Source organism: Colletotrichum fioriniae, assembly GCF_027942845.1.
Source record: "Colletotrichum fioriniae strain IMI 355084 chromosome Unknown scaffold_5, whole genome shotgun sequence".
Taxonomy (NCBI): Eukaryota; Fungi; Ascomycota; class Sordariomycetes; order Glomerellales; family Glomerellaceae; genus Colletotrichum; species Colletotrichum fioriniae.
Window position 1 is genome coordinate 367,451 of NW_027076841.1, and position 26,211 is coordinate 393,661.

Sequence of the window (26,211 nt, forward strand, 5' to 3'; positions counted from 1 at the left end):
CGCCATAACTTGATTCCCCTCGTGTGGGTGGTATACACGGAGGTTTATTGTATGTCTCTACCACTCCAGTATTGTGAGCCTCAAACAGACGACAAGGTCAACATCTTCATTCCACAATTGCCTAACAGTTTGGTAAAAGACCAGGTGGGAATACCAGCCCAACTTCACATTTCATCCCATCCTATTCCCATGTGCCTCGCCACTCACTTTTGATCTTCAACATCTCAGGGCATTACTTGGTCTGTCCTGCTGCAGATTTGATCGGTTTTTTCACTAGACCTTCACGTCGCTTGCTGGCGATCAGATGAGACAGCCCTTACTTATTGCCACCCTGGAACGGTGTTAGTTGAAATCCTAGATGAGCAGAGTCGCGCTATCCCTCCCAAAGAATTTGCTTGTGAAGTCGAGCGATGACAAGAGGCTCAAGTGCTTTACTATGAGCTGAGATTCACGCGCGGCCGGGCTTGCTACATCCATTCCGTCAGATAACGGGTGCGTATGTGGCGCATCCAGCTGTCAATGAAAGCTATCTCTCAACGCCAGCTGATAGACGAATAGTCGAGGACTAGCCCTTTCACAAACTTGGAAAATATCGCCATATGTGGGTTTTAGTGTGCACAATAACTGGATGCCTTGCTGCGCAAGACACAAGCTAGAATACTGACATTCGACGTATGCTTCATTGACCGAGCCTCGCTTTTCGTAGCTACAATTGGTGTGTATATCATTACAAATCCGTTGCCCAGCCCCTGACCGCAGTGGTCTGACGTACTGAGCAATTTGGAAGCCTCCCTCCCTCTTGACGAGGCTCTATCAAGCACTGAGCATGGCCAATGGACCCTTCTCTGCTCTTGCGGAGCGCAACAAGCACGCCCCAACCCCTATTGTTGTTTCTCTTATGTGAGCTTCTGCTTGATAAAGAATGACCGCAAGTGAGACAATTGCCAGGTGCAGGTAACAGCGAGGACGGTAAGCTGGATAAGCATCCATCTGATGACACGGGCGTTGGTGGATTCGGACTGGTCTCTGAACTCGGCTTCGCGTTCCTGTTTCGTTTTCGTTAGCATTACATAGTCCCTTGATACACCATTGGCGCCATCTCTCCCATCCCAAAGATTGAGAGAGAAAGCTTTTTTCTCGGCCCTAATGGTGGGAGACTTACACGCTGGAAGACTTGCTCCCTGCGAATATCCTGCAGACGAGCGTTGAGGTCCTTGACGCGGGTCGCGATATCCTCGAGCTTGCTCTTGTCGGAGCTCTCGATCTCGGTGCTCTCACCAATAGCGAGGTCAAGTGTCAGACGAATGCCACCGTTGTGGGAGTGGAGCGAGAGCCAGCCGGCGCGGCCAGAGGTGGAAGACGGGGTGAAGCAGAGCATGTGGTCGCCGGCGTCGGCAGCCGTGAAGGTGAAACGGCCTGATGCCTGGCCGCGCTGGGAAACTACACGGTGGTCGTTGTCGAAGGTTTCCTACGAGATGAATGGTCAGCGTTTATTCCTTCTTGCTCTTATGGGTACGCCAGTAAGAGTGACCTATGTGCCCATAGCTATGTGGTAGCTCCAAAGGGGGGATGCGAGAACCAGGGGGTTAACTTACGTCAACGGAAATGTAGATGCTGAGGCCATCGTGCTTGGCCCACTGGTTGATCCGGTCATCCCACTCCTCGGCAGTATAGTGACCAACAACGAGCGTGTCCTTGGGGAGCTCCTCGAAGAAGCATTTGGGCGACGTGCCGTCAATGTAGAAGTACAGCGCCTGTGCAACTGCGCTCAGCGAGAGCAAGGGGAGAAATGGCCTCATGTTGTCGACGACGGAAGTTAAATGTGACTAATGAGTTGGAGGGCGAACCGCAGGTTTCTCGGGGCAGAGTCGATTCGAACTCGTGGTGCTCGTCGTCTGTCGGCTATCGAGGGGGTTGAATTGGAAATGCTTCGTTTCTTCGAGTCGGCAGCGCCAGGTCAGCCAGTTCGCTCGGATACCCACATTAAAGTCCCAGGGTGCGCGGGAGTAAGTTGCAAAGCTGCCACGTTCGAAAAATTGGTGGTGGAACAGGGGTGGCATTGGCCACTACCACTTGGGACTTGGGGGAGGAAGTGGATCACGTGCGGTCCCCAAACGACAGACTGCGCGCCTGCCAATGCGACCTGCGCGTCCAAAGAAATGTACCTTTTTGAATTCGAGATTTCGGAGACATTGAAGGACAGAAACAATCCTAATCCTCCGCCTCTCTTCATCGGATTCCACCCAATGACCCCACGAAGACCACCGTAATCGACGAAATACTTTAAAAAGATCTTCATGATACCCGTCCCCTTGATGCATGTGTACGACCCAGCGATAAATTGATGCCATCGAGCGGACTAGTGGCAATCGTCAATCGAAAAATAAAATCCGCCCTTCCGACCGGTCGCGCAGCATCGCAACTACTTTCCAGCCAAAACCCCCTCCCTCCCTACTTACCGCAATAATGACGTCCTCCGACGTGCGAGACGTCCTCAATCTCCCCGACAGTCACGGAGGCCCCCGACCGGCGAAGAAACAAAAGACGTCAGGCCCGCGTCCAAATCTCAAGGGTCTCGCCCGTGAGGTCCAGAATCTGGGCGGAGACAACCCGATCGCCATCGTTCCCGAAGTATCGATCTTCAAGAAGCGGCGGTTCGCAAGCAGGAAACCAGCGACAAAATGGGAACTTAAGCCCTTCACAAACTCGGCACGGGGCGACAGCGGCGCATTAGTACTGAAGCACTGGAAACGCAAGACACCAACGGCTACGGAAAATGGGCACCAAGGTGGCGATGGCGACATGAAGGATATGGAAGGAGAGCAGGCGGCGGTGAAGCCCGAGAACTCAATGTTCGCGAAGTTCAACGTTGAAGTGGATGTGCCGCAGTATAGCGAAGACCAGTACCGGACGAACCTGCAAAACGACGACTGGAGCAAGGAGGAGACGGATTACCTGCTAGGGCTCGTGAAGGACTTCGACCTACGGTGGCCGATTATATGGGACCGGTACGACTACTTGCCAGAAGCAATCAACGGAGAGGCGTCGGCAGACGGGGACGAGAGTAAGGCTATCATCCCAGTGCCGAAACCAAGGACTATGGAGGACCTCAAGGCGCGCTACTACGACGTTGCGGCAAAGATGATGGCGGTGCAGAAGCCCGTTCAGTACATGACGCAACCCGAGTACACCCTCCACGAGCTCATGGCCAACTTCAACGCCAACCAAGAGAAGCAGCGCAAGGACTTTGCCAACAACGCGCTCACCCGGAGCAAGGAGGAAGCCAAGGAGGAGGAATCACTACTGCTGGAGATCAAGCGCATCCTCGCGCGCAGTGACCGTTTCAACGAGGAGCGTCGGGAGCTCTACAACCGTCTGGATTACCCACACACCGACCAGGACATCAGCGCGTTCAAGTCCAGTGCTGGGTTACAAACTCTCCTGCAGAACCTGATGAATGCCGACAAGTCCAAAAAGCGGAAGTCGCTCATGGCAGCGGACGGCGTCAGCCCCTCCGCGCCCGCGGGTCAACAGCCCGCGGCTGCAGCGACAGCGACGGCCGCGTCAACAGACAACAAAGACCGCCGCGAGAGCATCGCTGCTGCGGCGGCTGCGACCCCGGCGGAGAAAACACACAAGGAACCTCCCAGCAGCGTCGCGCAGACACCGACGGCGCCGGCAGGCGGAAAGAAGGGCCAGCAGCAGCAGGAACGCCGCAAGCTCAACGATGCCGAGATGCACGTCTACGGCGTAACGCACCACGATCGCCTGTCCAGCGGACCGACGTTCCGCTACGAGAAGATCAACAAGCTCTTCACACACAAGTCGAATCAGCAGCAACTGCGCATCATGAACACACTCAACGAGCTCGACATCCCACCAAGGCTGGTTATGCCCACAGCACCGGTAACAGCCCAATACGAGCTCCTGCTCGGCGCCGTCAATAGTCTGCTTGATGCTAGAAAGGTCACGGACAAGATTGACGCCGAGATCAAGCTCGAGCTTGCGAAGAAGGCGGAACGTGAGAAGGCGAACCAGCCAGAGCCCGACGCGGCTGCTGAGAAGAAGGAAGGGGAAGGTCAAGGCCAGTCTACAGAAGAGAAGAAGGACAAGGCCGCCGCAGGGGGCGAGGGCGAAGGCGAGGGCGAAGGCGAGGGCGAAGGCGAGGGCGAGGCAAACGCGGAACCCAAAGCAGCCGCCGAGCCCTCTAAGGTTGATGAACCCAAAACCAACGGAGACGCCGGCGGCGGGGAGGCAACTCCCGCTGCGGATGGGGACAAAGCAGCTGCTGCAGCTGCTGCGCCGGCCGCGACGGAGGAAGGCAAGGGGGAGGCGGAGAAGGAAAAGTCGGCGCGGCCGGGGAGTAGTGGGGCAACACACAAACGGAGCGCCAGCGTCATGAGCGCCGGAGGTGAGGAGAAGAATGCCAAAAGGCAGAAGAAGTGAAGGAAGTGAAGGTCATGTACCGTCAAAGTACCGTCAGAGAATTAGGTACTTTGCCTCCTCGCTACGTAAGGCGCTACGCGCCGTGACGAAGATGGATAAAGCGCCTTACGATATGTGTAATCACAAAATTGAGATTGAACCTCGAAAGAGTCATCTCCGCGCGTGACCAACCACCCTCCTCCCTCCTCCTTCCCTTCCCTTCCTCTTAGACCCGGGGGGACGAGAAGGGGAATGCGAGCGCAAAGTGTCGGTGTATGGATTATTGGTCAAAAGGGCGGCGGCATGTTTTGGAACCAGAACGTGGGAGTGTGGGTAGGGACGGGGAGGTTTCAAGCTACAAAGTTCATTGGGTCGGTTTAGGTATCGAGGCAGAGCGAAGTGGGAAAAGCCGCCGCCTCTACGGAGTATGTCTAGGGTTAGTGGGAAAATGTACAAAAGCTTGAAACAAGGAAAATGAGAAAACAGGACTGCTGCTTTTGCTCGACGTTGCAAGGCATCTTTGCTTCACGTGGGCGATGTGACCGGGGGTACGTCTGGATACTGTGCCCATGTCTTGACGAAGTGCCCATGTCGTAGTGGGATGAGGTAGCAATAGGGAAGGAGGGTCATGAAACCAAAAAAAAAAACCCGCCGATAGGTATGCAGAAGAGCCAGAGATTGGCAGTGGGTAATATCAAGATGATGCATCTCGAGGGAACCTTGTCGGTTTTGCCCCGCGCTTACACGTTTGTCTAGATATCGTGTAAGTTGTTGTTACAACGATATCATGCCAGGGGTACGGAGTACGGGAGGCAAATTTGACGACTAAAAAAGGGAGAAATTGAATAAGTCTCTGCAGTTCGCTTCTTTTTACAATTATAATTGTGACGGGATAGAGGTGATTGCGAGAGAGATGAGTGATCCTTCGGTGTAGGGGAACCCATGAAGTTCAACGCAGGACGTGACGTCTCAATAAGCAAGATGCAGCTCATAGGCGGCTGCAGGTGAGGCTAATCATCTTAATATAGCAACGGCAGCTAAAAATATCGACGCGGAGAGCGGTTACGGTTGGGAAGGCGACTGATCATGGCATGTCGCTTGCCTCGGAGCCGGATCATGTAGTTTGCTGGAAGGGTGAGGGGGGTTTTATGAACGCACGAGGCTGCCATGGCCCTTTAGATCTCCGGATCCGCCTGTGACGAGACTGGCTAGCCCAGTTATTGGAGGCCGATCGAGATGATGTCGGTGAAGGTCTTCGTGCCACGATCGTGCTTCTACTGATTTCAGGGTCCTGGTTTTGCTGTGGCCACGGATGGGGGTGTGACTGGAAGGCGTTAAGGTTAAGCGGCGGCCGCGCAAGAGACCTAATTGGCAATCTCGAGATCTTTTCTGCAGGAGAGAAGAGTTTCATACGTATGGGGAGGTTACGAGGAAGAGGCGTCGGCGTGACGCCAGGGAACAATGGGCTCGGCTCCGTGTCTTGCCTTGGGTATCCTGGGCGTCGGTTCGTCAAGAGGTTGTCGTCAGGCTAGAGAGCGCGGGATGTATGGTCGCTTGCGTACCCTGCATGTTGAGAAAGCTAGAAATCTAGACATGTAGCTGCTCGTCCGGCGCGTATGTCGCACGGCGCGGGTACAGGGAGTGGGTTGTAGTCAGGCCTTCGGGGAAAGGGAGATCTGCAGGCCGCTCGCTCGGCCAAAGATGCCAGGATCAGGAGCAGAACTGGCTGTTGGGTCCGGTAGTTATTAATAGAGACCTAGGCGCCTCGAATGTGTAAAAATTCATGGGTTTGGAAAGACTACCATGCCATGTGGTGGAAGAGAATTTTTCTAGAAGAAGGGCAGTCAGCAGCGTGGAGTTTGACGTCGTCGTTTGCGAGGAGAATGAGGGAGCGCTTATGTGTGGGCGCTTAGTTGGAGTCGAGCGACACCATTGGCTGCAAGCCAAGCTGGTGTAAGGGTTTGTGTGATGGAGCTGCGATGTTGTGCATGGTGGAGATCTTGACACTTCTAAGATTAGAAGCACGTCGGTATTTCTGAAAATAAGGGTCGTTTCTTGGACGACAAGGAGTCTGAAGATGACGTCTGAAGAGACATGGCAGGGAGAAATGAGGCGTGATATGGTGAAGTTGAGAGGTGGTTGACGGGGAAGTCGAGAACCTGTCCAATGGGCTCACCATCTAATAGGCCATGTGATTAAGTACTTAGGTAGTGGGCGCCATTTTGGAAAACATGTGGAAGGACAATTACTTTTGCTCGAAAGTTGCAATCGAACAAGAGAGCCAGTGTATCTACCTGAATGGCACAATCTCTCAGGCCCAGGGATCAGTTGTTGTCACAAAGGCTGCGATGATCGAGGGCAATGAAGATTAAGGTATTCGTAGTTTGCGGTGGAAGAGTTTGCGTCGACGATACAACAGACAGGGCACTCCTCCCCTACAAGTACGCTTGTCAAGTTGAAGAAACCGTGATTTACACCAAGTTACGGATGACTAAGTGCCTGGGTACCTATTTTCAAGCAAAGTGCCTTCTAGGTAGTCGCGGGCCGAGCATTTAAACTATGGAGGTGCCTTCCACTGCGGGAGTCTTGTAACAGGTATTCATCCTGGTGGGAGCATGGGAAAGGATCAAAGGCGGCAGAATAGGAAACAGGCCGGGTGCTTTAGGTAAGCTCTTGCCTAAGGGACAGAGTTGGGTTGTTTGCGGGCGAGCAGGTGGACGAATCGGATACCTCCTGCCGCTTTTACCCGTTGGGCAGGTGGGCAGGTACCTGGGTCCTTCCGTCAATGGAAGTTGTCAACTGGCAAACTGGGCAGTAGGTTCCTGACATGGAAGGCCCCTTCCCCCCCTGTCAGCGCGCTTGAATCTCTACTGCGGTAAGCGGGCTCGGTAGCCCCCAAACTGCGGATGTCCCGTCGCCCGCAAAGAACCAACGAGTGCAGATCCGGTGCCAATGTTCCATTGCTCTCGCCAACGTCAAGGATTTTTTCTCGACGGTGCCGAATCGTTCATCGTTCCTGTGCGACCCTCCATTCTGTCCCGTCAGATTGTTTGCCAGACCCTCGTCTCCCGAAACACCGAGGCTCTGTCTCTCTATCTCTCTCTCGCACTCTCTCATGAGTCACCTTGGACGGTTTTCATTCCCTTTCAGCAAATGCTGCCGCCCCATCGGGCTGCTATCGCCAATGAGACGCATTTCCAAACTTCGTTTCGGCGGCTTTGGACTAACCACGGGCTCAGCATCTCCATAGAGATGCTGTGGGCCTGAGATTTCTGCAAATTCCGGGGTGTGCTATCCGCATCCCTCAACTGTCTGCTGGAACCGAACGCCGCTCGTTGTCTGTCGTAAATGGCCAGGAATAGCAACATCGTGCAGGACATTGGATGGGACGAGACATACTCTTGCGGACGACCACTACCTAAACAAGAACCAACACAATCCCATCCGGGCGCCGTCTTGTTTCCAGCTCTCGCCTTCCCCGAGCCGGCCTCGAATCTTGGTCCATACAGTCCCCCTCATTTTCTCATACCGCAGTCAATCTTACTCTAGCCACCAAAATGTTGGCCTGCTTGGTATGTATCACCGTCACATCCAACACAACCAGCCGTCGTCAACACCTGATTGTACCTCGCCTGGCCGGCCGTCTACCAGTCTGGCACTCTGTCTCGGCTCCCGCCATAGGTCGACAAGTATGTGCACCTATGCTGCCGTGCCCCTTTACCCCTGCCTTTGCTTACCCTACTTTATTGTCACAGTGTATCTCACCTTCACAATCCCTGATCAGTTGGTGACGGCACAATGCTACAGACGACGGACCAGGGGTTTAATTCTCGACTGCAAAAGAATACCTGAGTCCCTGACTTCTCTCGTTCTCGAATCCCGTTGCCCCGCTTTTGTTTGCTTCACCAAGGTTCCCTCTTGGACTCGCCGCTCTCGCAGCTCCCTGCAACCTCGGTCCTCGAATTTGCTCCATTTCAACTCTTAATCCTGCGCCTTTCATCCCCGCTCGCCCAAAGTCGCCCCTGCCTACTACATCGGAGACCAAGATATGCCGCATTTGCCAGGACACTCGACGCGTCGGCCATGTCATTTCATTATGGATCTGGCGAGACGGCCTCCTAACACGAACAGCAGTTCGGCTGACGGTCCAGAGGTTCTGCGCTGTTTGCTACCGTTGCCTTCCTTCCGTGCTCCACATCGCGGTGGTCATTCCGCATTTGTCTGATCTTTCGATGCGACAGTGGACACTGTCACACAGATGAACAACGGTCAACCAGACACAGTCCCGGAGTGGGAACCCCCATACGGCAAATACATTGCACCACTGTGCTGGTGCTCTCAAACGCCTTCCATTTCGCCCCTCATGCTTCTCGCTCCAGCCGGCCCCCCGAGACGACATTCCCGCAATGTCTGGTTAGGCTTTCTTCATTACCGAGCGACCCAGGCAAAGGACTCACGAGCTCCACCACGGCCAAGTTCGTACGCATACGGTTACAAGTATTATCATTTGCAGACTTGATTTCGAGACAGTATCGTGATTTGTCGCGTCGATAGACGCAAGCAACATAAGCTACGGCTTTTCTAGAGGAACTCGGCGTATACCTCGTGGAGAGCGTCTGCTACCAAGTACATGAGTCGGGCGATATCTCTAAGGCGCCTGATCAATGCTGCAACGACCAAGCAAGAATATAACTCCGTTTGCGACGTCGAGTTGGAAAGCCAGCCAGCTGCAGACCGTCCGCATTTCTGGTTTGACTGCCTCCTGAATCTGATGGCCAAAGATTATTATGCCTTACCTTTGATATGCGCAATAGACGGTGAAGGAGGTGTGTGCTTGTGCGCCTGGGTGTGACAAGATGTCAGCACTTGTGCAGCGAAATCGTGATAGCCGCATGAGTCTCCGACCAATGCAGCGCACATCACATTACCTCTGACCTAAGCAGGATGTGAAGGAATTCATCACCTTCGAGTCAAACTATACGCGGCATCACGAAGAGCCCGTGACATCTCACCTCGAGCAGCAACATCTCATGGAACGAAACCGACGGGCCAGCGTGGTCCCGGTTGCTAATATTGGACTGCCGAAGATTGGGCAAGTCGCGCCGTAGAGAAAGTCTCGTCTGTCTCGTCACAGCACATGTGTCGAATCGAACCGCCCTGTTACTCAACTCTCCTCCTCCCGCACATCAGGGCTTCTCGTTGGCTGCATATCGACTTGTCGCGAACCAATCAGACCAGTGATGCCGCTTAGCTGCCATCACCGTAGGTGTGGGTGGGTCGCGGCGGTAAAGATACCCGGGCGAGGAGCGGAGGGCGACGCTGGTGCGGGTGGGAGGGTCGATTCGGACGCCTCCGCGCTTTTTTCTCTTTTCTTTTCGCACACCCGCCCTGCGACAAGCGCTACGCACGATGTAAAGGAAGGGTGCAACTACTTGGTCTGGAGACACTTTGACCGCCGTCAGAGCCGACGACACAATGCCTTCTGTTCCAACGCCTTGCCCTCATATACGCGACAACGAGACGAGACGAGACGAGCGGATTGGTCCCAGGGCAAAGCTGGGGTAAATAAGCCCAACAACGCAGACTGAAAGTCAAGTTGCCCTCCCAGTCCCACCCAGGATTGCACGGCTAAAAATAATCCACCTTGGGCTGTATCCTAGTCCATCTACATCGGAAGATTAACGTTTTTGTTTCACCCCTGCCCCGTCAGAGGAACGAGAGCAGACACCACCTGTCCACCACCAGACTTGAATGTGAAGGGAACCTGGGAAAAAATAAAGATGGGACAGTCACTACGGTCACTCTCTCTAAGTGCTATCGCCGAACTCACTTGACCTGGGCTCTGTGCCGCACATCCAGACCGTCCCCCTCCATCTCTCAAGTCTCGACAGGAACACCCATCACCCATCACTCAGCCTAGGTATCTGATCCCTGGGACAAGTCATCACCCCGATTAACGAGCAAAGAGATTGGCAGCCGCGATCTATATTTCGTAGTAGCTGTTTCCGGAACAAGACTGGCGCATGCGCTGCCGCGACCGGACAAATGCGCGGCCAGATTGTTGCGACAAACGCATGGAGAGTTACTAGTGATTGCAACCCTACAGGGTCGCTACATCCCGGGAGACACCCGCGCACAGAGAATGCCACCTAAAGATGAGCGGTGCAGACGGTGCTGTTGCGTACGGATACCTCAGAAATCGACTCAAGTCAAAGTCTCCCGCAACTGGTTGTCACGCTGAAGAACGGAGCCAAGGGCCGAGACACGGCTCAGCGCGGACGCGGAAATGGGACTATCCCCTCACTAATCTCACGCCAACTCGACACCAAAACCTGCTAGACGGTTGACTTGGTGCACTGCCGCGTTTGCTGGCCCAGTTGGCGGCTGCAGATTGCAATCGAATGGGGTGACAATACGAGCCACAGCCAGCTAAGCCTGGTTGTTGACGACGATACCCGACGTTGGCGTCGCACTTGAGGGTCTAGCTACGACGCTGAGCGTGCTTTTAAACGCGGCGAAGGGAAGTGGGCTCGCAGAGAAAGGGAAGAGAAGAGAAGATGTCACTAATCGCGTCAAACTGCATGACACGGGGACCCTATCCTGACAGCTCCATTGGTTGCTACATAATGATGATCAACCGCATCCGCCGGCAATGCTCGCTCTCACCTCACCACTACTACCCTGCGCCGGGGGGTACGAGGCAATTTCGCTGATAGCTCGGTCTGGTTGGCGGATGTTCACACTATTTTCCCGTTCAGAGTGAATCTCCGTTCAATATGAGTACTCATCATCAGAAGGGACATTGTTGCACACGGTAATGAAGGTCCTCAACACTCCGAAACAGCCGCTGTACCACCGCTCCATCCCGAGTCAAAACCAACTGCGGCCACTATGACGAGGATGAGACCCCGTTTGACATGGACTACCGCGTGGCCATGTGCTATTTATGAAGACGTGAGCGGATGAAGGGACCAAAGGTTCGACCGGGATTGCTTCTGCACCGAGGGCGGTCGTCCTACGTCTTATAGCAATGGCCGGGGTGCTTGGTCCGGACCTGGTGGACCAAACGACACCTAGGCCACGGGGTTTCTTTTCTTCACCTTCCTGAACGTATCAAAGCCGTTTCCTGCCAGACTTGAGAAACGTGGGAGACCCTGGCGTCAGTTCTCTGCGGCACGGCACACCTGATATACAACCCCGGCCAAACAGCGGTCAAAAGGGTTACAGCGAGGGTCAAGCTTCGTGAGAGCGACAAGTGGAAACCAGTGTAACGCTACAGGCGGGCAGCGTCTCCGGATGCGCGAGGTGCCTTCTTGGTGAACCGCGAGAGTGTCTGACTGTCTGGAACGCTTTGCTCAGGCAACGACAGTCGGTCAAGTTGTACAAATCTTGATATGGTGGAGTCGAGGCGGCATGCTGACGATTTGACCGGGACCGTGACGGGCGGCGAGCATGTCAAGGTTGACAGGGCTAGCGGATGTAGCCTGGCCGCTGGCGAAATCATGGGCCCGGGTCGTCGCCATGCTGGAAGTGAGTCCTTGCGTCTTTGGCGAAAGCAGCCGGCGGCTCTTGTCATGGGCAGTCGCTTGTTTCCTGCCCCCAAACTCTGGAGACACTGGAAATGACGACGGCTCACGGCCGCGGCAGAGCGGGGGCCAAAAACACACCTTGCCATGCGCTGGTAGCCTTCAAAAGGGGGGGAAAGGATGGCAGATCCCTCCATCAACCTCCCCCATCACGTGGCAGAGGTTAAGAGACGTATTATCGAGCACACAAGTATGCGTACGTGCACGGTACCTCACCTTCCTACATGACTATGGTGCAGTATGTGTACGCAGTACACATACAGGACACTGCTATTGTGCATCATTTAGCCCAATATCGCATCGCGGGGAGGTGGGCGATGTGGCCGGTGAGGCCCTCGAGATGATGGTGTGTGCCAATCCTTGTAACCTGGAGACCAATCACCGCGACACGGAAAATAAGTTGGTGGGCATAGTCAAATTGACTCTCACTCATGACATTGAGCCTACAGACGATGAAAAAAGGTTGTCGAGAGAAAGGACATATTTGCCATTCCACAGCTTGGAAGGGCAACGGCCTTGGGTTCACGGGGGAGCTCGATTTGGGGATGGAGGCAAGGCGAGCAGGGACGGCGATGGGCACAAGCACGGCGGGCATATCCCAGCCCAGGCCCGGCTAGCCCAGGTCGACCTACCATCAAGCACAGTTCAGTTGAGTTGTACGTACAGCTGGAGCGACCAGACGCGGGTTGCAGAGGTTGTGGCTCACGCCCTCTCCCAAAGTCTCCAATGGTCTGTTGACACGCCCCCTCCTTTCTGCATACCATCCCCCCCCTGTTCATGCCTCGCCAGGGGACCCAGCTGGTGGCCGTGGAAGCGACGACAAACGCAAGTGGTTACTGGCAGCAGTATCGCGCGAGTACTCTGTGGCGGTCGAGTACCCGTGGGAAGCGCCATGCCGCGACCCAATGCTGCTCGTGTTTCCCGGGTTTAGCGACGAGGGACTGGGGTGTCTGGGAGGGATGGATCCGTAGGTATGACCCAGGAATGAGAGGAGAAGATGAAGAGAGGCGATACTGATGCCTCTTGCATATTCAGACCAACACTTGCACACACACACAGGGAAAGAAGGGTGAGCGAGAGGAGAGGGCTCTATGTGTGGATGCAGCACACAAGGTGTGATTTCGCGGGAGAAGGGAACCAGGATCAAGAAGAAAGTGAGTGAGGCCGCACTCTGGGTACTTTTTTGGAGAGATTCTGTACTCTCTTTCTCTTGATCCGTACAGGATACAAAAGTAAAGAGGCACCCCCCGAGACCCTCGTCTCGTCCCTGTTACCCCGAGAGGTATTTCACGTTCCCTTGCAATTTCGGTCGCAGCCCAGCGTGGACGTTGAGTACGGACGACGGACACACAGAGACCCTTCTTTCTAATCATTCGGCCATTGGAGTTGAGCTTTGGCGAGTGAGCGCGTAGCAGCAGGAGGAAAGAAAAAGAGAAAAAGAAAAAGGCTGGCTGGTTCCCGCACTATCAAGGGTAGCCCTTGGCTCGCCTACAGACTTTCGACAGTGCCGGCTTGTCAACGACTGGTTCATACCTTGACTTGCCTTGCTTTCCTTGCCCACCACGACGGCTACGGGGACGAACTAAGGCTGCGGCTACAGATGCCAGACGCTTCTACGGATACATTCTACAGCTCATCGGAGTACCTAGGTGCACTACGAACGGAGTACGGATACGACAGAGACAGAGCGCGCGAGACAGAGAGAAAGAGTACGGAGCAAGTAAGGTACCTCGAATCGATTACCTAGATACCAAGACACGACCACGACCACGACCACGACCCCGACCACTACTTTCACACTCGAGGTTCGCTACCACTTCCACTTCCATTTCCACATGATATGAACATATTCCCTACCCTCTGCCCCCTCTTCGTCACACTTACACTTTCTTGTCATCTCACCCTTTCGCCCATCCCACCCGTCAACATCCGACACCACCAAAACTATTTCCTCCTCACAGTCACGCAGCCTAACTCATCAGGCAGGGCAGATTCATTGCACTTTGCACGTCCACTCTCTACACCCAAAAGGCAAACGGCGCGCGGCAGGCAAGGTTCGAGCATTGATACAGACGGATATCCCTACTCGCCCAGTATTCTTGACTTGAACTGGCATTCATACCGGGTTTGGCGGGATAAATTGCAATCCGAGTCGCGTTACAGCCCCAAGTCACCTCACCTTACCTCAGTGGCTCGCGACGTGGGACATTGTCTCCTCACTCTTCAGTGTTCCACCCCCCGAACAGGCGCAGCATAATCGCGCGTCAAAAAACGCTCAAGCGCCGCCATACAAAGCAGCCATCATCCCTCGACTCAGACAAACCCTTGAGACGGGGAGAAAGGGAGAAAGGAACAGACGGGCCTTGAACAATTGGACACAAGGGCAGCGGCAAGAAGCTGGACTAATACTCTATTCTCACCCTTTTGATTTTTCATCCTTCTTTTTCTCAACTTTGGGGAAAAAGAAGACGAGAGAGAGAGAGGCGCACGGTACATTTTGAGGAGAACAACGCCGGCGCAGTTTCCCCTTTGGTTCCTTTGATACTCTCTGCTTCCTCGCAGGCGACACACCGAATCGCAGGCGCGAATATTCATCTGCCTGCTTCCGTCTCATACGAATACTCACAATACACACACACACACACACACACACACACACCTCTCACCACTGCCATCACCTCTTTCGGGACGGACAACCCTCCAGCCACCACCGGTACGGCAAATTGCGAGCAAATTGCGGAGCTCATTGTCTACATTAGATCCCAATTTCGACTTTGAGCGTCCCCATCGTCATCGTCGTTGTCATCCCGGGCCGGACGCAACCGCAATACGAACCCCGTCGGTCAAGCCAAGACCACGCATGCGCTGAACTGCTCCAAAGGCCGATTTCATCTGGAGCACCTACTTCTTCTCCAACGCAGACAGAACATCGCATCTACGGGTACTACTACTAGCTCGTTTCCTCGTGTCGGATCCAAGGCTGTAGCAATCCTGGATTACCACCAGCAAACATAGCCAACAATTCTCAAGTCGAGTAGTTGTCAAGGCAGCAAAACTCCAGACAACATCCCAATAGGGATATTTCATGAGAACAGCAACAGTAAAAAAGGAAAGAAAAAAAAGTGAGTGAATCTCTAACATGTACCGCTGCCCAATGTTCGCTCCCACTCTTTTGCATCTGCGTTTCTTCTCTCCTTCATCTGCCGCCCAAAGGCCAAACAAGGCAAGGGCAGAAACTCTCTTGACGGCGTCGAGCATCCGTCCAGGCCGGGACGCTGGGTCGGGCTGTTCCCATCCAATTTCTCTCACACATATTCATACACCAAGGGCTGCACAGCCTCAGGTCTCAGCGGCATCTTTCTCACCAATTTCTGCCCTTGTTCCACCCCCGGAGCGGACAAGACACCGCTCTCGCTCTCTCGTCCTTGTCGCACGTTCCTAAGACAAGGTACCTTGCCTTTTTTTTACTGACGCACGCGCGCACAGCCCAGCAAGCAATTATTTGTCCCACGCCCCTCCCCCCGCCGACGCCCACTAAAAAGAAGGGAAGAAAAAAAGTCCAAAGCTCAAGCTCCCGCGACCTCCGCGCGCCGCGTACCGAAGCACCACCGGCGGCAGAAGTAGCAATAGCTCCAGCTGCTAAGATAGCTCCAGTTCCAGTTCCAGTTCCAGCACTACCAGCTGCACCTGCACCTGCACCTGTACTTTGTACCAGCACTCTGTCCCGCCAGCAAAGAGTGTCATCATTGCGCTTGATACCACCTCACTCTCTTTTTTTCCCCCTCTTGTGCAGATCTTTGAAAGGGACCAGGGGGTAACGCGAGGAAAGGAAAGAGAGAAAAAAAAAAAGAAGAAAACTTTACCCACCCCCACGACAAAGCAACGACTTGGATCTCAACCACACCAGACAAGAGGTCCCCATTTCTTACTCATCCACGTCGACCTCTCACGGAAGATCATCTCTCAAGAGACTCTCCAAGTCCGGAAGATATCGAGGCGCCGTCCCTGTCTCAAAAAGCCGCTCGCTCGCTCGCCTCGGACCTTCAGCCCAACGCTACCCGCCATCCTAGCTGTTGCTGAGCCTTCTACGGCTCTGTAGCTATTCCAGAGCAACATTCCGCTTAGCTTGGCTCGGCCCGAATCGCTGATTCTGGCTTTCATTGACGCGCGCGAACTCCTGCGCACCCTTTTCGTCAACATCATCTCTGCCGAAGCTCCCCGCCGACTCTTCACTCACCACGCGACGATTATCTGTCAACTTACCTTGCCGCCGGTCGCTTATTGCATCTGCGCAGCAATTCTACCAAAGCACAACTATCGCTTGCTCGGCCCAACGCGCCTGCATAGCGACGTAACGACTCTCACCACTCCACGTCCGAGTCGGTGAGGTGCCGTTCTAAATCATGTCAACATTTACTGCCCTCAATGGGGGCTCACCAAAAACGTCAGAACCACCCAACCCGCACCCCGACGCCAGTAGAGCCCCGTCAGACGAGCGCACCAATGGACAGCCCGCCCTTCCTGAGCCCAAATCGACAGCAGCCGTAGAGCCCTCCCCAAGCCAGAGGGAACCCTGGGCCGGCCCAAGCCAGGACAGATCCCCGTATCAAACAGCAAATTACCCCGACGTTGACGGCTCTCATAAGAGAAAGCGGTCAAACTCAGTAGAGCTAAGGCGAGAAGCTCCCGGGCGTCAGGAAAAGTCCCCAGAGACCACCTCTCAACCCCACCCACCAGAATCACGTGAACCCTATGGAACGCCCTCGCGCGATCATCGCCCGTATGCTGAACGCGAAGATTCAAGGGAACAGGGCGAGTCATGGTATTCACGCGAGGGAAGAGAAAGAGAGAGGGAGAGGGAGGAGAGGGGTTACTACGACCAGCCTTCTGCGACGTCTACCCAAGGTCAATCCGAGGAGCAAATTGGGGAGGCTTTGAGACGCGCCAACCAGATGGATGCAAATGATTACGACAATACCAGCCCTGACGGTGATGATCGATCTATGGCCTATGGCTCTTACACGCCTGGCGGATCCCGTGATATGCTTCAATCCGACAAGGCGAAGAGGAAGCGAAACTTCAGCAACCGAACCAAGACGGGTTGTCTTACATGCCGAAGGAGGAAGAAGAAGTGCGACGAGCAGAAGCCGGAATGTAGGATATGCCCTGATTTTTCCATTTTCCCCCTTTTTCTCCTGGAATGATAACGCTGACCCTTTTCTAGGTAGCAACTGTCTTCGTGGAGGCTTTGTCTGTGCAGGATATCCTCCGCAGCGAAATACGGCTTGGCAGAAGCCGGACAGCAAGGCCGCCGCCATCCCCTTGGAGTCCAAAGACCCCAGCTACGTCCCACCTGGCGCATATGGTATGCCACAGCAAGCTCCTTATGGCAGCCAACCAGCTGTCGGACCAAGACGAGAGGCATTACCTCCCTACCGTGGCCAGCCCTTGCGTATAGACCCTCCTCAGGGCCGACCCCTACTGACTGACGACGACCGGCCGACAGCCTCGACGATTCCCAGTGCATCGGTTGCGAGCCCCGAAACCAAGCTATCCGCCATTCCCTACACTCCAGCGAACGCCTTCCCGACGCCAATCAGTGCTCAAGGGCCTCCTCATGCCCCCTTCTCGGAGAGAAAGGACTACCAGCGTGTGCCCCCGTTGCACGACATTAGCAGAACTGTGCCGGAACCGGAGACGCCTCATCCTGGCAACACGCTGCCGCAAATCAACATTCTGCACCCCACGAGGTCGAACAGCCCCATCCCGCAGCCTCCAGCAACTAGCAACGCACAAGTCGCCGCGCAGCTGGCCTTGTCGCACACCCAATTTTCTTCCAGCCGATCTAGGACGACGAACAAGGAGGATATGCTTGCCGGCAAGCTGTACTATCCATTTGATAAAGAGCTTGTTCTTGAGCGCGAGCGGTGCAGCGCTGCATGTTGGCGGTTCAACAACTCGACGAACCCCAATAACGGTGTCTCACCAACCGAGCGAGGCCGTTTGTTCCGTGAGATTTTGCAACCTCGCGACCCTATCCAAATCTCGCCGACGGTTGCGTCGCCAGTGACCAACATGGGAAGAGTGGGCGAGGACGTTGTTGTGGAAGCGCCTTTCACTTGCGATTACGGGTACAATATCTCCCTTGGGAAGAATGTCGTTGTTGGCCGAAGTTGCACCATCATCGACACCTGCGAGGTCAAGATTGGCGACAATTGCCACATTGGCCCGAACGTGAGCATTTACGCGGCAACGCTACCCACCGACCCTAAGAAGCGCTTAGGTAGCAGGGGCCCTCAACTTGGCAAGCCTGTCACCATCGAAGAGGACTGCTTCATTGGTGGAGGCGTCATTATCCTGCCAGGCGTCAGGATTGGGCGCGGAAGCACCGTTGGGGCCGGTGCGGTTGTCACCAAGGTATGTCGTCGACATGCGCACCTTAATGATGAAACTCTAGTCTAACATATTCTGCAGGACGTCCCTCCCTTCACCATCGCTGTCGGCAACAACGCTAGAATTATCCGCGGCATTTCCTCCTAAGACAGCACTTGGTCTCTGTCTGCTTCGCTGTCTCTTCCTCGCTGCTATGATACCCAGCTGCGTCTCATTGTACAAAAGCGCGTGTGTATGTGTGTGATTTTTTTTTTCTTATCTTATTTTTATTCCATATCATTTCGTATTATTGTTTCTACGATTTCGAGCCAAGCGCAAGGAGCAAGAGAGGGAACCACTAAAAAAGAGCCTGGCGTTTTCTAATACATTGGTTTCCTTGACACGAAGCTGGCTGGATGGGGAAACAGGCCCCATGAGTCTAGCTGAGCTAGTTGGAGAAAAAGCACGGGGAGGCACCGGTTGCGTGGGGGTTTAGCTCTGGTAGCTCTAGACGGAGGAGGCCGGATGGACGGGCTTACATTGACAGCAAAAGGCCGTCAGTGCAGGTTCGGAGGAGGGGTTCAAGAGGAGGCAAACAGTGTTGATGCGTTGTGTGTGTTGTGTGTATGTATCTTGATGCTGCCTAGGCAACGAGATGCCGGGCATGTCGTCCGGCACAAGATCGGTAGCTTTATTGCATAAGGCAAATGAAAGTCGTTGCCAAACATGATGTCAACGACTCTATTCCAACCTGTGCTGTGTGTAATGTGGATGAGACCTTGTCTGCTGAAGCCTGCCGGCCCGGCGGCGGCGGATGGAGATCGAGATGCAAGTTCAACTACTGCTACTGCTGTCCCGATCCTGCCGCTCCTCACAGAACGCGGGCACATGCCGTGCCAAACTAGCCCTATGAGACAGTAGCGTGCAGCGTGAAAATTGTTTCAAGCTTGTCAAGAAAATTCTGTGCCTCTTTGGCCTCCGTACAGATGGGATGACGGGATCACGAAAGAAAAAAAAAAATGGTGTAGAATTATTAGGGGTCATGGCGCGGTAGAGAGACTGAGGCTGGTCGGATGTGAAGCAGTCCGATAAAACCACAGACGCCAGCCAGCCAGCAACACACCCGTGTAAGTAGGTGATGATGGATAGAAAAGAAGTTAGACAAGTAAATGTTCCAATATCCAGGAGGCAGCAGCAGCACTGCGTTTTGGATCGTGCAGCAGGTCTGCAAGAGTAAGAGCGGTCTTGCCGATACAAAGATGGGATGATGGGGGGATTTCACGGAGCAAGCAGAGAACCAAATCTCTCGTCGTGTATAGTAAACTTTGAGTTAGAGTAGGGTCATGGCGGTAAGATTGATACTTGAATAGGCGCTTCGACACGATGACCATGTTTGGAGGACAGAGTAGAACAGATGCCGGTGGGATTTCATTCCAGCCTTAGCGGTTGTTTCTGCCTGCGTGCGAGATGGCGTTGGTGTAGGTTGCGTTTACTATCTCGGGCCGTGCGTGAGAAAGTCTGAGAGACGGCCGCCGCCGATGTACGGCCCGCGGTGATGGTGAGGGAGACCTAGGAATGCGGCGCTAGTAGCCGCTAATGATATCCCATTCCAGCTATCGATGGGCAAAGAAAGAGAAGAATGTGTGGGCATTAAAGTGATTCTCGGATCCGGATACGTGTGCTATTGTTGGATAATCTGAACGTTGTATGTAAGGTGAGGTATTGGGTGCACGTGAACGGCAAATTTACATGTACGGCAGGCGTTCGCGCATTGTAAGAGGTGCCAGGCTAAACATAGTTGTTAACAGGAAGCTTGAATATTGATGTGCATATGTTCATTGGACGGCGTAGGGCGTTTGACGGATGGCGGAAAACGAGGAGAGAAAGTGTTTGGACGTTTTCTTTGGGGAGGTGGAGGAGGCGTGTGTAGAGGGGATTACAACATACCGCAGTAGGTAAAAAGGGTGAGAGAAGACACGATTGAGTTTTGGAGGAAAAGGTCTGTGTCTCTTGAGGTATTGCTGTTCCTGTCGGGCAGACACATGTTTACTCGCTCTCTTTACCAAGCTCACTCCCAGTCTCCTGTTTGGTGAGCATGTGAGAGGTGGGGGAGACGCACATACACACACGCACACGCACAATGCTAGAGGGTGAACGGGACGAGAGCATGCGTAGTTTTGATTCCATCATCGTGAGAGCCCGCTTGAGGGGAGGTTCGCGTAGATGTTTCGGCGTTTAGGAAAAGAAAGTTGGGACGTTCCCGACAGAGAGAGGGGGAGAAAGAGGACGAGTAGACAAGGAACAAGGTTTTGTCATATCGTAGTTCGTTCCGGTGGTTTAATTAACTTTGCTGTAAACTCGACCCAGAGATGCGAGATTCGCCTTGGCTCTGCATGCTCTCAGGGCTTAATCATTCATCGGTAAAGCTTCTCTGAACCGCTCAGACTTTTCTTCTTCAAGTAGTCTAGTGTAGCAAAGAGGAGGGTGAGGAGCAATGGTGTAGAGAAGATACTTACCATTGCTTTTTGCCTTCGTCACAACTAAGAAGTTAGAGAGAATAAACGTGCCCGTCGAATGTAGTCGCTCGTGCCGAGAGATAATCAATGACACATTGACGTCTATAAATGGCATACAGGCTCGATCTAGAAAAGCGGCGTTTCTGACACCTGTAGAGAGGGAGTCTAAAAAGAACTTCGGTAGGGAGCGGTGAACTACGATGTATTGTGGTGTAGGGCGTCGGTGGTTTTTCTTGAATTCTTGTTCATGGTGTTGATTGATAATGTTCAATGCCAGTTGAAGCTACGGATGGATGCCAACCTTGCCTAGGTACCAAAAGTAAGATACGTGCTAGAGCCGGAGATGTAAGATTTCCGAAAGGGGAAAGCGTAAAAGCCGGGGATTAACCCCGACTAACAAGCTCCTTCCAAAGTTCCTCCTCCTCTCTTTCCTATGCTTGTGATGACGATTGTTCGCTTTCCTTTGCTGCCTGACATTGGTCACATTTTCGGGAAACTTGCTTCTCCATTGCTCTCCCGGATACGACTCCTACTTTTTTCTGCTTCTTCCTCAAGGGGAACAAGCAGCTAAACTCCGGGTCACTTGCATCCCAGATCGGTAATCCATCTCGGACCTCGTCTTACCTCACTTCGCCCAAGCTCACCCCTCTACACGCTACTCTACGGGAATCTGGGAGAACAACTCGGCCGATAGCGATCACCCCACACACCGATAACCTTATCCAAGGGGTGTGTATTCCAAGGAAAAGAAGGAAACGGTGTGAAGAAAGAATAGAGTAAGGTACCTAAGATCGGGGGTAGGGAAGCGGAGCCGACGCGGCCCGCGCAAAGAAAAGGGAACGAATAATGTCGACCTCGTCGGACATTACACAGTTCACGTCCGTCTTCCGCGCCCAGTCTTTGTCCGACGGCCAACGCAGGGTGACAAAGCGCAACCGCCAACCCGTCTCGTGCCTCGCCTGCCGCGCGCGGAAGCTACGATGCGATCGCGCACTCCCGTGCGGTGCGTGTGTTAGGCGCGGGGACGAGGGGGCATGCAAGTTTGGGGCTGCTGCTCCTGCCTCTGCCTCTACATCTGCTTCTGTTCCTGCATCTACGCCAGGCGGCGCTAATGCTGTTACCGGTGCCGGTTATATTACTGTTTCTGGAAGCGATGCTATTCCTGTCACTTCTGGGGGAAGCACTGGAAACACTCCGAGCTCGACCACTCGTGGAAACGGGAATCTAGCCGCTTTCACTCCAGATGGAGCTGCTCGTCATCGTGGTGGGAGTGGAGCGGGACAGCAGCCGCGTCCGGAGGTTCACTTCCGACTCCGAAAACTGGAGGACATGGTCCAGGACCTCGTCAGAAGGGGCATGACTTCATCCAAAGACCGTGACCGGAACGGCCCCCAGCTAGCCCCGGAGCCGGCCTCGGGTCCGGGCCCCACCAAACCCACCGGGGTTATCAACGCCGTGCCGACACCACCGACGGACTCGGAACTACAACAGAGCGGAAGTAGCACCAGCGACGACTCCCCAGCCCCGATTGCTATCGATGGAGACGACGCCTACTACGGCGCAACGCATTGGACCGCTCTCCTCCATCACATCCGCGAGATCAAAACGGCCCTTGAGCCAGACCCGAATGTCGCCCCCGAATCGCCCGAAGGGGGCGCCTGCTCCATCGGCCCGGACTTCCTCTTCGGTGCCGTCGTCCCTGTTTCTCTGCCGGAGGTTCTCTACAGCCTCCCGCCGCGACAGGACCTCGAGAAGCTCCTCGGCGTCTACTTCAACGCCCGGTTCACCGCCGTGCCCTTTATCCACGTCGGCCGCTTTCAGCGCGAGTACGCCGCTTTCTCGGCCAACCCGGAATCGATGAGCTGGCTGTGGATAAGCATCTTATTTTCCATCATATCAAACGCCACCGTCATCATCCGCGGCAAGGGTAACGCCGAAGCACTCGGCCTCAACCTTACAAAGTTGAAAGAGGCTTCGGCGTACTCGGGCCGGGCGGTACAGTGTCTCATCAAGGGCAACTACCTCGCCGCGAGACCCTACTCGGTCGAAGCGACCCTCCTCGTCGCCTACTCCCGCGTCCTGGGCAGCAGGGATATGGACCCAGTCCTCTGGAACATGTTCGGCGTCGCCACGCGCCTGGCCCAGCGCCGCGGCTACCACCTCGAGCCCTCGCACCTTTCGGCTCCCATCACCCCCTTTGACGCCGAGATGCGCCGCCGCGCCTGGTTCTATTGCGAGGCGTTCGATCTCCTGCTGTCCTTCCAGCTCGGCATGCCCGCCATCGTCCACGAGGGCGATAACGACGCAGTCGGGCCCGAGAACCACCCAGACGAAGACTTTGACGAGAACACGACGACGATGCCGCCGCCTCGCCCGCCGACGGAAGCCACGCCTGCGCTCTACTACTGCTACAAGTCGAAACTCTGCCGGATCCTGCGGCGCGTCATCCGTCACGCCCTCTCGCCCGCGCAGCCAGCCTACGCAGAGACCCAGGTTCTCAACGACACCTTACACGCCTGGCACGCCGCCTTGCCCGCCGTGCTGCGCGTGAGGCCGATCCGGGAGACGGGCTTCACGGAGCAGAATCACACGGTCATGCAGCGGCTGATGCTGGAGCTGATGTACAGTAAAGCGCTGTGCGTGCTGCACCGGCGGTACCTGAGCAGGGAGAAGGGTTGTTATAATGGGGACCCGCGGTTCGCTTCGTCGAGGGAGATTTGTAGCGCTGCGGCGCTGCGAGTGTTGGATCTGCACGCCGAGTTTGATCGGGAGGCGAGCCCGGGGGGCAGGTTGTTTGAGGATCGGTACATGTTGAGCAGTTTGACTTTGCATGACTTCATGATTGCTGCCATGGTGGTTTGTTTGGATTTGAATGAGAGTACAGACACGAGGTATGTTGTCTCCCATCTACGGTCATTGAGGGTGTTCGTTCTTGGCCTGGAGATGGGTTGAGAGGAGAGTGGCGAGCCTAGGATGTTTAAACTGATTTTGCTAACGACCGAAAACCGAAAAGTGACGAGGACTATGAACGAAAAATGGAGGCCCTCAAGACAGCAAGCGAGATCTGGTCGCGGAGGTCAGACTGCTCCAAGGACGCGAGGCATGCGGCGGCGGTCCTGCGGGCCATGGTCCAGCGCATATCGCGCCAGAGGAAGCAGCAGCAGCACACCGACAATATCGCGAGGACGACGACAAGGGCAGCGACGACGGCAGCGATTACAAATAGTAGTCTCGACAGCACATATCGAGACCCGGCTCTGTTCAGCGAGTCTTTGACTCTCAACTCCGGGTTTGGAGATGTCGTAGGCTTGTCTGGCCAGACGCCAGGCCAGGGCCAGGGCCAGGGTTTCCTCGGAGAGGGGGCGTATCAAGGTGATGAGTTTGATTTCATGGCGTTGGATAATGCCTTGAATGATCCTGCTAGTGTGGACTGGGTAAGTTGCAAAGATCTCCTTGGAATGTTATTAAAAGGGATGTAAGCTGACAGTTGGGGGCAGAGTATGTTGGATCAATACCTGATGCTGGACCGGGCTGGGGAACTGGCGATGGATGTGTCTCTCGAATGAGAGCTCTGTCACCCGAGGCTACATATACCTAGGTCTATGGTCTTCCTCCATCAATCAAGCCCAATAGATACTCGATGGTCAAGCTGTGTAACGACCTGATCCGTTAGCAGAGAACTTGGTGATGAATCCCGGGAAGTCTTCTCAGATTGAAGATTTTGTAGGGGCGCGTATTTCGATTCCCAGACTGCGCACCTGAACTTTTAGGTTTCTGGCCTATTGGGTAGGTAGATGCAGCAGAGTGTTTTGGCCCAGTTAGAGTGACAGGTTCGATGGAACAGTCTCTATCAAGAAACAATCACGGATTCTCGGCCAATGGGTTCACATAGCCTCGAGGATGAATTGGTTTCGGTATAAAGGCCGAGGTCGTTGTAAGACTATAGACGGTATTCTATGTCTGGATATCGATCTGCCTTCATCAAGATCTGGCAGCTTTCGTTGCCAGCGGTAGCACCTCGAAGTGACCGGTGGATGGAATTATGGTGCTCGCATGCTGGAATTGTGGCACTTACTCCTACTCATCTTATCTTGAGACTACCCAGCACCCCTTCCACGCACGAAACACATATTCCCCACAGAATATACCTCTAGGGGCAAATAGCTCTCCACGATGTAAGGTAGCTGCGGTGGAAGGGAGCTCTGGGGGGCTTTTCCGATTTCTGGAATGGTCACTAACCTAGCACCCCGAGGAGGCCATCCTGCTCGCGGAGGTTGATGAGAACCCGCCAAGTGCGAAGACGTGTCATTATCGGCCACGAGAAAGGGGGTCGGAGCTTGGTATGGGCGTATTTATAGTGTATGACATCTATCTGGACTATAATCGAGGCCCACCCCAAGTATCATGTGGGACTATCACAACAGAGCAAGACACCGAATACAAACTACCGAAACACCAGGCCGATGCCCCCCAAAATCTAGAGAGACATCTCCAGGCCTTTCCTTGCCAGGTCAAGAATATCACATAGATAGATCCAAGCCCCCGTCTCAATATCTACGTCAGCTCAGCCAATCAAATCATCCGAGGACAGGCTCATGCCAGCTTGTAAAAGGCCGACAAACACGTCTCAGCATCGTCACGCTTCTTCTTTCCAGACACGACTATCATATCTCGCATCCCATCATGATCATATAAAGGTATGAACTACGCTGACCTAGATCCCGTCACCCAGTCAAAGGACTCGCGAAGTAGGTAGTTCAACATCCACCCTTTCTGAATCTCATACCTGTCATGTATAATGTTTATGGTGACTTGGTGACCTGAGCAACAACAATGCCAACACGACCCAAAACGTCCAAGAAAGGTATTCAAGTTTACAAAATTAATGTTCCTTGGCAATGGAAACAGCAATCAATCAAGTCTTCCTTTATTGTCAAAGTTGCTCCCGCAGCATGAAGTCTGGTGATCCTGACCACTCCATCATCGCGCTAGTTCATCTAAGCAGGCCAAAACGAGCATCTCATCACAAGGAACGGTGTCACGTCACATCAGGAAACGCAAAGGTCATTGGCTGGTGTAGTGTAAAGTTTCATGTCCATTGTATCCCTCTCTCTTCCGTCTATCAGCCTCCACACAACTCTCTCCCCGAAACATCTCTCAACCGCCGTCTCGCAGTCACCAATCTCTCCCCAACAGCGCAGTCGCCTCAAGCTGTGCCGGACACGGCGAGCCCTATTATCAACTTTAACGAAAACGTGCGGCAGAACCTGACCCAATGCTTAAAAACCCCTGCAACCGCCATGCGCCGTGCT

At 54.2% G+C, this 26,211-nt stretch overlaps 5 protein-coding genes across 5 annotated transcripts; 4 read left to right on the forward strand and 1 right to left on the reverse strand.

Annotated features, from left to right (window-relative positions):
- Positions 1 to 896: 896 nt before the first annotated feature.
- Positions 897 to 1,799, reverse strand: ERP1 (emp24p/erv25p- protein; the record flags this gene model as incomplete). The annotated part of the gene is made up of 3 exons (XM_053194847.1): positions 897 to 1,046; positions 1,163 to 1,468; positions 1,596 to 1,799. 3 exons carry the CDS (start codon positions 1,797 to 1,799, stop codon positions 897 to 899), a joined length of 660 nt encoding a protein of 219 aa, XP_053047727.1.
- Positions 1,800 to 2,466: 667 nt separating this feature from the next.
- SWC4 (swr complex subunit) lies at positions 2,467 to 4,446 on the forward strand (the record flags this gene model as incomplete). Its single annotated transcript, XM_053194846.2, has 1 exon — positions 2,467 to 4,446. One exon carries the CDS (start codon positions 2,467 to 2,469, stop codon positions 4,444 to 4,446), a length of 1,980 nt encoding a protein of 659 aa, XP_053047726.2.
- Positions 4,447 to 16,963: 12,517 nt separating this feature from the next.
- N0V96_004853 (uncharacterized protein) lies at positions 16,964 to 18,551 on the forward strand (the record flags this gene model as incomplete). Its single annotated transcript, XM_053194845.1, has 3 exons — positions 16,964 to 17,165; positions 17,236 to 18,428; positions 18,486 to 18,551. 3 exons carry the CDS (start codon positions 16,964 to 16,966, stop codon positions 18,549 to 18,551), a joined length of 1,461 nt encoding a protein of 486 aa, XP_053047725.1.
- Positions 18,552 to 22,010: 3,459 nt separating this feature from the next.
- N0V96_004854 (uncharacterized protein) lies at positions 22,011 to 23,851 on the forward strand (the record flags this gene model as incomplete). The annotated part of the gene is made up of 2 exons (XM_065757247.1): positions 22,011 to 22,015; positions 22,081 to 23,851. 2 exons carry the CDS (start codon positions 22,011 to 22,013, stop codon positions 23,849 to 23,851), a joined length of 1,776 nt encoding a protein of 591 aa, XP_065614016.1.
- An 83-nt stretch (positions 23,852 to 23,934) lies between these two features.
- On the forward strand, positions 23,935 to 24,465 carry N0V96_004855 (uncharacterized protein; the record flags this gene model as incomplete). Its single annotated transcript, XM_053194844.2, has 2 exons — positions 23,935 to 24,333; positions 24,397 to 24,465. 2 exons carry the CDS (start codon positions 23,935 to 23,937, stop codon positions 24,463 to 24,465), a joined length of 468 nt encoding a protein of 155 aa, XP_053047724.2.
- Between the last annotated feature and the right edge of the window lie 1,746 nt (positions 24,466 to 26,211).